Raw genomic sequence first — 10,171 nt, 5'->3', positions numbered from 1 at the left:
GGCCCTCACACACATGCACACACACACACTTGCTGAAGGAGTGACGTTACTGTGTAATGAGATACAATAAGCAATCGCTTGGTGTGGTCTGGTTTCACAGTGCAATTGACAGGACCCCCTGATACGCTGATTGGGAACAATTAGCATCAGGTGAGCAGCGGCTAACATGGTTTTTGAGTGAGTAGGTGATGAGTGCATGTCTTATTCACATGTGTGATTGGTGGGTGGGTGAAGTCATCATCATCCAGCCCAGAAGTCCCAGGAGTCCCCCACCCCTCCTCTCTCTCTCTCTCTCCTCTCTCTCTCTCTCCTCTTTCTTTCCCTCTCTCTGCTCTCTCTCACACACCCACACACACACACACACACACACACACACACACACAAAATCTTCCTCTCTCATAAACACACACAACCATGCATACACAGGCAGCTTTGCCAGATACATTTGGCAAGCAAGCTGTATTGAGTGGGGTCACTATGAACCAGTTTGTATATAAAACATGAATTGCTAGACCATCAGTGAAGCGATCTGCGTTTACTGCACTACGAGGATCACAACAAAATTAGGGTATTGAGCAAAAACACAGTAGAAGCAAATTGACGTCAATAATGAGCCTTTGTCAGAAGCCTGAAAAATGATGTGCTACAACAGGGAGCATTGATTGAGCATGATGGCGTTTAAGATAAGATGAGATGAAAGGAGTTCCCACAGATCGTCTAACCTTGTCTTATCACAGTAGAGATGGGCAATACTTAAGTATTTTATTGTATAATTACATTCAGGAAATTGGATTGTGACAATTTGATCATTTAATGTTATTGTTTTACAAATGTTGGTTCTTCCAAGCAAATTGCAATGAAAAACATTTTTGGTTTACATGAGTATTATTACTAGTGAGATTAGGTAAGGTGAGATGATTTACTTGTTTTTACTTTAGTCTTTCACATTATACAGTAATTCATTATGGTAATGTAATGATAGAGGAACTATATATATATATATATATATATTGCTCTCTCTCTCTCTCTCTCTCTCTCTCTTTCCATATATGTGTCATGTCTCTCCCTCCTGTCTCTTTTTCTGCCCCAGCTGGGCTCTAGTAAGAACAGTTGCTGGCCAGTAGGGGTTTTGGTCTGGCTTGCTGGGTTCTTCAGTACTGGAGTGTCTGAGTCGTGACAAACAGAGAGCGTGTGTGTTAATGTGTGTGTCGGTGCACGTGTATGCACTCGTGTGCCTCTGTGTGTGTTCAAGTGTGTGGGTGTGTGTGTGTGTGTAAAGATAGACTCACAGACCTTTTGTCCCTTTTGGCATTATAGCGCAACATAATATGCAGTCGTTTGGTAGTCTAGTTTAAATAAGAAGCCACAACAAGGTCTACAACTCCTGTTAACAATCCCAAATAGTTTCACATTGACAAAGTGGACTTCATGTAAAGTACTTTAAAAGAGCAGTTCGAGGAAAAAATAGGATGTCAAAGTACAAACATCGTATTTCCATGTTGTACCTGTGGTGGATTAAAGTAGTAATTTTTGTACAATGCAAAACAAGGATGTTTTCTTTAAGCCTAGGGGGCTGCCAAATAAATTTCTATATTTATTTTTAGCTTTTAGGCAGTTGTTTTTTTTTTTTTTTTATAAAAGTGGGTTACAACATCTGAAAAGCTATGTGATTATGGTTTTGAATGGTGTCTATATTGTTACAATAATGAGATTGATGAAGGGCATGCAGCACAAGACTTCATTTAGGAGTAGACCGAATTAACATAACTCATTTATAATATGCATAATAGACTGCAGTGTTTCATGTATTGTTTCTTACATTATACTGTAACGTCTGCTCAGTAATGTCTCTCTAGGACTAAGCTGATAATTTGTAACTGATGCCAACTGTTTTGTGGTGTGTAGTATGACCACGCTTGGATCACTCTCTTGATAGAGCTTTAGTGTTTTTGGATGTTTTAAAATTCCTGCATGTTGCATGTTTTGGTGTCTGTGTTGTGACCTGGCTGCCGAGGGTGCAGTCCGTCCAGTGCATGCTGGGATGGGATCCAGCCTCCGTTGAACCTGAAAGATTTTTGTGTAAAGTGAATATAACAAGATTTTCTCTTAACTTTTGTGAATTCAGAGATAATTTGTGTCCATTCCGGTTATTTATTTAAAAAAGTAACATATCATCACGATTATATAAAATCATCAATGTTTTTAAATCAGATGCGTTTTTGCTCAGCTTTATGTTCAAATGTATTTGGATTTAATACATTAAGGAGGCTTTTCCCTGTGAACAGATTTAAGTTCAGCATACCACAAAAACACCCCTGAGACTAGCAGTGTTCAAGTAAACAAAAAGAGCTCCCCCTGCAGGCGTGTATGTGTGTGTGTGTGTGTGCGTGTGAAAATGGACCATCCCTATTTGCACATGACATTCACATTTCATGTATACTGATATGAAGCTGTGCTTATATTTGCATGAGTGAAATTAGTAGCAGTCTACTTAAAACGATGGAGCTGTCAAAGATTATGAGGCTTAGAAGTGCATTAGGCCTCTGTGATTTCCCAGCGTCTTACAGACTTGACATGAGAAGTGTATTTGAGCCGTAATGGAGGCCATCAAGGGACAGCAGAGCACAAAGGAGGATTTAAGTGCCTTGGTAAATGATAGTAGCTCAAATGTGTGTGTAGATTGTAATAGAGAGAAGGGGGACTCTTGATTTTCTCAAGTCTGTCTTTTGCCATGCTGCAGCACTTGCAACTGCATTATCACTTTTATATAACACCTTGTTTACCAGACTCTTAAACAAACATTATCAACAAAAGAACTGTACACACAGTACTCCAAGATGGAGTATTTTACACGATCAAGGAGTTGAGTGTGATTCAGCATCACAGTGCTTTTATTCTTTCCAAACAACCTCCCTCCCATCCTGAGGGGCTCACATAAAACATGAATCCGCAGTATTAGGCAGATTATCTCATCTGCCATTCAAGATGCAAAGTCATCTCCACTGCATGACAGTTGCACTGTCAGGTCAACTCACTTTATGCCATTTTATGCATCAGCCTAACAACTGTGACAGCTAAGGCAGTCCACAGACGCAACACACACTCACAGGACACGGACATGAACACTGTTATTCAATAATAATTATTATTATCAAGAATTAAGCAATATCTGTTATTAAAAGTACCCATTTCTTTTTGTGCAAGAAACATTATGCACATCAATATGTGTATGTGAATATATGGAGTCAATTAAAAGGAAACCAAAGCTATGCCTAAGCATTAAAAGTAAATGTAACATTAAGCTTACCTTCACATCAATGTGTTTAAGACTTTTGGTCGAATAAAGTTCACAGTGCTTGTTACAACCACATTCATTCATTAAGGAGGGTAGACTTTATTTTATGTCCAGCAGAAATGACAAATGAGCTAAATGACCAGCTTAAGTTAATTCTCTGAGTAGGACAAGCAAAAAAATCTAACTCTTCACTTTTGTGTAGTAGCCATTGTTGAGACTGTAGGTTTAGTGTTGTCTGACAGCTTACCTGCAACATACAGTAGAAATGTGTCATCCACAAACACTTTTAAAGGTAGTAGTATTCTATAGTATTCTAGTGTGCACTAATGTACTGTCTCGCTAAATGAATGTGAGCTATCATCATACATACATTTTTATCTGAAAAAAAGAGATATAAAATATGATTGATAACTTTGTCCATATATCCATTTATTTTTAAAACTGACTCTCTATATACATACATATTATTGTAGCTCAAATGCACACACATGTCGTGATTTATCTCGCAGTTGTCCTCCGTTCAGCCTCCCTCGCTGGTTCAGCAGTTGCTCAGTCTTCTAACTCACAAAAACTGCAATACTTACTCTGGCTTTACTATTCAGTTGCAGTTTTAAATCTAGTTTTAAATCTACAAGGTCACATGCCGGTGATTATTGTGTCAGCCTTTGTTAATAGTTGTGTTGACAGACCCTGTAAGGCAAGGAACCAAAATGATTTAATGCAGTGTTTTTTTAATGCTGCGTTGCAATGACAGAAATCTTTAATGCAAAAAATAAACTAATTTTATCTGTCCGAATCACACAGTGGGGATGCAACAGAGAAGAGCATCCAACCACAATGCCATAGCTTCCAAATGAACCTCGGCTGTCATTATACCGAGTGTGAAGCCCTTTCTGTGTAGGCTACATGAAATAATTAATCAAAAGTAAAGTGGAAAATGCTTACCCTGCTTCAACACAGCAATTGTTACAGTTGTTCCTCATCATGCTCTATCCATTTTTCGCTCTTCTTCATCTTCTTCATCCCCCTACACCAGTTGTTAGTAACATAAAATGTAGGTCAGAGGAGCTCATTCCATTATTTCTGCATTGTGTTGAAGTGTCCGAATTCAACTACCACTTGCTGCCATTTGGTGCCACTAGTTGTCTTCTGCACCTTTAAATGACCCCTCTTATTTTTTGGGAAATACCTTTGCTGGTAATCTTTTCAGTTGAAACTATTGGTTTCATATTTGTCGTCCAGTACAGAGCTTAGTCTGGGACGTCTTTAGTCTTTAGTCTTGCTCAGCACAAATACTGGAAGCTGGAGGAAACTGCTAGTTCTTCTAGAGGTGCCTTCCAAAAACTTCAAAGTTTTGTTATATTTAAAGAAAGCCACTCGGAAAGTCATCATCTGACTGTGAAGCTGAATTACAGTTTTGTCTTATTGAACACAAAAATGAAAATAATTGCAGCAGGGGGGACAGATAGAGGGTGGTAGAGGAAGGGAGCCGTATGTAGATCAGCCCTCCAGCATTAAGGTTGATGTGTTCTTTTCTTTTTTTCTTCATCAGCACCGCCTGCTCTTCTTTTATTTTTAGACGGTTTGACGGAAAGTGGGATGGAGGGAGGAGGAAATAAACGAAGGACAGCTGAAAAAAAAATAGTGATAGTACTACCACAACACTATAGATAGTGTTGTGTAGTGTTTTGCAGTGGACAGGTTTCTGACAGTAGCTTCTGTTTCCTTCAATCTCCAGATTATGTGCCAGCCAGAATGGGACTACAAGAGAGCTCTGAGCAGATCCCAGGTCAGTGCAGCCCAGAGGATAAGGGGAGGAAGGATGTGTGCGTGTTTGGCATAATTTTTTTTCTCAGCTAAATGTAGTAGAATAGCACTGAGTCATTGCTGTGGGGCGTTTTTAAACAACTGATTTTAATTAGTTCACAATTTGACGATTGTTCGGCTGAATAGCTGTAAAGTAGATTTTTGTTGTCGTAACATTAAGCTTTTTAGTAGTCATTGTGAAGGTTCACCTAAACCTTCTGCTGTTATTGCTTCTACATTGGCTTGCTTAGTGACATTGCTTTTTCTTTTTTAACAATTATATATGTTGATTATTTAATATCTATATATAAGATATATTTAAGATTATGTCAATCTTGAATGTTACCTGAATAACTTTTTTTATTACGTATTTTGATTGCCATTTTTCAGCTGGAGTTTTAATTCTGCCAGAAGTCGCTAAGATTATGGATTTTTATCAGAATTTTTTTTTTATTGTAAATATATTACCAGAGATAGCATTATACATTTTCAGGTCACAAATGGAGACTGTTGAAAGCTTATATGTATATATTTGATGTCGCACTAGAACAAGAACATTGGCATCCTTTTGAAATAATCTTTACACCTACCTATTAAATTTAAATCCATCATTTGCCTTAATGCCATGTTTTGGTTTCTAATTAATAAGGGAAATATCTTGCTCTTTTTGGTTTTCCAAACATTTTCTTCATAAGTCACATTTTTGGGTTTGCTTTTATCTCTAACATAATTAACTAAAAGCTGCTGAAACCTACATAGAGCAGCAAAAGCAGGTTGATTTTGATTTTCAGGGGTATCAGCACTGCTATTGACACTTTCACATAACTGGGAGTCAGTTGATTCAATGTTAATATAAACATATTACTAATGCATTACCTTAGCTTAGCTAAGTAGATCGCAAACTGTGGGGCAGAAGTATTTTGGGTGGGAAAAACCAAAGAGGGCTTTCATCATAACAAACCAATCAGGATTCAGGTTAGGAAGATTTAGTCAGAGATCAAGACCACATGTAAAGTACAAGATAGAAGAACAGGCAGTGCTCATCAAGGATTCATGTCAGTCAAAACCCATAATGAAGAAAAATTATGATGGTGGTGATGATGATGGTGATGATGATGATGATGATGATGATGATCTTGGACTAGGGTATCATTCATATAAGGAGCGCCTTGCGTCTTTTGTCTCTAAGAACTGTTGCTGCTTTGAGTTTGACTTGCATTTTTCACTTTCACAAACATAATTCAGTGTAAAAGGAAACATGCAGTTCATCTGAACGATAATGTTATTTTAATAAGAGAATGCTCAGCTTGGCAATTTGTCACAAAATTTCCCCAGATTGTTGGTAAAAAAGTTTCTGAAGCCAAAGGGGGGAGTGCATCAGAAGTTTGTGAACAACTGGTTCAGATTTTTATTAACTTCCAGTGGGTGGGCCTGTCACGTCTCTTCTTATTACCTCCTTTTATTGCCAGATGGTTTGCATGTGTTTTATTTTCGATGAGATTGTAAATTATGTTTACCACATTTTTTTAAATTCTAGTAACCGGTATTAATATTGAAATGGTGAAACACAGAATGTTGCTTGTTGAATAGGTCACACATCCCCCTCTCTGCTAATTTGGGCAGAACAAAAGATTTTAATTGTTATAAGCATGCAATTGAAAGTAAATATAGATCATAAAAATCCAAGTTAATTCAGATAAACTTTGAGAAAAAGTTATTCAGTGAATATTTTAACTGTAGATATCACAGTTTTTTTCCCATGGCTCCCAGATTATAAAACATGACCTTTTTCATTTAAATCATCCATAATTTTCTCTATACTGGACATGCAGCTTCGGCTTTGGCCAACAACAAACCTGCCATCATCAGACTTTTAATGAATCAATACGTACCTCAGTTTCCTGATGTAGAAAGCCCTGTTCTGATAATACACATTACTCTCTGCTCGGTTGTCATGCATCGCCTGCTATCACAGGAAACACTTGACAAGTAGTGGGCGTAGTATAACTGTGGGCAACTGAGCCCCGAACAACTATTTTATGGTTCATAGACGAGTCACTTTGATCTTTGTCCTTATGTATCCTAGCAACCAGGTATTTTCAATACAACTGATACTGCAGGCCTTCTCATCCCGGAGCCACCGGTGAACATTTGCAATTGGCAGATGCAGAGGCAGGGGCGGGTGAGAGGACAGAGGGAGGTTCTGGAAGCAGCAGAGAGGAAGAGAGCAGAGGAGAGGAGAGGCCAAGGGAGTGTTTGTGGGATACATTATTGAAATGTCAGTTGCTTTGGATTGAGGCTCTTATGCATGTGATATTTGAACTATAGGATTAAAAGAAGGAAAGAGAGCATAAAGCTGTATCTATAGGAATCTAGATAAGAAGATTGGGACTGAGTGGTTGTGTTCAAACTGAACACAAATGATGCAGAGAAGGCACTCAGCAAGTATCATGGGACGCCATCAGGACAATACACATCCTACTAAACAGGTTCAGTATTGGTTTAACTGGGGTCTCTATCTTCAGTGCGTATGTGTTGTATGTGCGTGTACATGCGCTTTGTCTGTGTGAGAAAGGAGTGCCATTTAATCAGTAATGATGAGATAGTTTAAATAGGACAACTTGAAGCAATGTCTAAATTAAGCTTCTTGATACAGCCTAGTTTTTAGGTCAATTACGCATGTGAGAGACTGCCGTTCGTAAGCAGGAGAGTGAAGTCACTGTTGAGGGATTCGCTGTCACTATTGTTCTGAGATGGGGTCTATTTGTTAAACAGCATGTCCTATGGATGAGTTATCTATGCGTTACATGTGTGTTGTGTCTCACCAGCAAAATGGTTTGCATAGTTTCCTTATCAGCTCAAACATAGAGAACAATTGCATCAATATCCATTGATTTTGTGTTAGCATCAGCCTTTGCACATTGTGAATATGAGAGAAAGGTGTTCATACATCTTGGCCAGCTCTGAAAACACTCCTAAGCTAACGCACGCTCCTTCCAAAACACATACTTTGCTAGTCATTATTACCAAATCAATAGATACATTTGTTAAGGATTAATAGCTTTGCAACCGTGAGGCGCTCCTGATCCGCAATCCTGCAAATGTTTGCAATTCTGTAATCATAATCCTGTATCCAGAACATGAACTTGGCCTCTGGCATTGCTTTGTTGGCTACTACTGCTTCAGCATTAATTCTTAAAGCTGGGATAGGTGTATAGGCTTTTCTACATATTTTACAATTTTCCGTACTGTTGGAAACAATGGGCAGCTCCTCACTGTAGTGCTGTATTTACAGTTGTTGTGGATTTTGTTGTGGAGGAGCTCAGCTGGCCTGCTAGAGTTAGCCGTTCTCTTTTCACTTGACTGGCCATGGCCTGCCTGTGGACTCAGCTCCTCTGTTTCTCTGTGTCCATCACTCTCTTTCTCTTGCGCTATCTCTCTGTCGCTCTTTCTCTCTCTCTCTCTCTCTCTCTCTCTCTCTGTGCTCTCACCATCTGCCTTTATGCCTGATCTGCCTACATATCCTCTAACTGTCTCTCAGGAGAGGGGTTGGAGGGATGGGGGTAGGGAAATACTGAAATTGTGGGAAATAACAGAGAAGAAGAAGAGGAAAAATAGGGAAATGGAAGAAACATAAGAGAGGAAGAGAGAGAGAAAGGGACATTCTCAGTGTCATTAATTGTCAATGCCAGTGTACCAAATTTGGTTTGGTATCTGTGTCATCTCCATTTGTAGACATACATATGTGCACGAAGGGAATAGGCACATAGTGTGTGTGAGTCAAGCATGAGATCATGTTTATGTGCGTGTCTGAACTTCCATCTTCAAATTTCTTGCATAATAGGCTTCCTTTTAAATGATCAGTGATTAAGGTCATTTAAAAGGGGATTTCCAGTGGTGAAGGATTTTGTTGTCTTCTTCTTTCTTAGTTATTGGCTGCATTATAATTCAGTCTAATTCAATAGAATAGTCCAGCATAGCTCTTACAAAGCCATATTTGTTGGTGCTGATGCTTGCAGCTTTTGACTCACTATTGTGATAATTGTAATGTATATACACATACATACTGTATGTATCTGTCTGAATGCCCAACCCTGCTCTGAATGGATATTGGTTTATCATTTAACAACGATGATGTGACGTGGCTTCACTAGCGATCCAAGTCAGTGGTTCTATTCTTAGGATGATGTACACAGATATTATCAGCGTACATCATCATAGACCAGTGTTTAATATTGTCTTCTGTTACAGTGCGCTGTGTTCGTTGAGGGATTATGACCCATCTTTCTGTGCGCAGCATGTACTGTATAACCCTGAAAGCCTGACAGACTGATCCCAAGGGGCAACTCTGGTACATGCATGCCTCTGTGTGCGTGTGTGTGTGTGTGTGTGTGTGTGTGTGTGTCCACTGTTGATTTACTCATTGACATCGCTCCCCCTGCTGTCCCCTGTGGGCCGTTATGCTGGGAGGAATCGATAACCTTCTCCCTCGCCTTGCCTCTCCACAGTGTCTCCAGCAGAACAGCGCTCTGTAGCATTTCCATCAGCTCAAATGCTTATACACGTTGCACTGAATGGACCTGCAAATGCACACAACTGCTGTAAAGTTGTTTTGTTTTTGTTCTTAAAAAAAGCTAAAATATCAGAATTCTAACACAGAAAAGTACCATATAAACATCTGCAACGCAACCACACACACACACACACACACACACACACAAATTCAAGCTCCCTTTATCTCACTCTCTCCCTGACATTAGCTGAACAGAGTCCATTACTGCCAGGTAATGGGTGAATGTCACAATAGCAGGATGTCATAAAGCTCTGGAGTGGTCTAATGGGTTTTGTTCAGGTTGAGGTGACACATGCACACCCACACATGCACACATACAGACACACGCTCTTCCAGGAAACTATCTTCCGATGTGCTTGATGCATTTACTCATCACATCACAGCCCAGAGCCCATGTTTGAAGAGCTAATACAATCTGTTTAGGGAGGCAAATTATGAGAGTCATCTGTCACTTTGTTTAGGATTAGAGGGCTGGTTCTGCTGTTTATGTTTCAACC

At 39.2% G+C, this 10,171-nt stretch overlaps 1 protein-coding gene across 1 annotated transcript in view; it reads left to right on the top strand.

The window, feature by feature from the left end:
- Positions 1 to 10,171, top strand: part of LOC118342172 (cGMP-inhibited 3',5'-cyclic phosphodiesterase A-like) — a 49,293-nt gene that overhangs the window by 15,783 nt on the left and 23,339 nt on the right. Inside the window, exon 2 of the mRNA XM_035680634.1 lies at positions 5,034 to 5,084. Coding sequence (XP_035536527.1) covers positions 5,034 to 5,084 — 51 coding nt within the window. The remainder of the gene's footprint in view (positions 1 to 5,033; positions 5,085 to 10,171) is intronic.

This window comes from Morone saxatilis, unplaced genomic scaffold, assembly GCF_004916995.1.
Source record: "Morone saxatilis isolate NCDOM2014 unplaced genomic scaffold, NCSU_SB_2.0 Contig8, whole genome shotgun sequence".
Lineage (NCBI taxonomy): Eukaryota > Metazoa > Chordata > Actinopteri > Moronidae > Morone > Morone saxatilis.
Note: the sequence above shows the minus strand (reverse complement) of the source record. Positions and strands in the feature narration are given on the sequence as shown.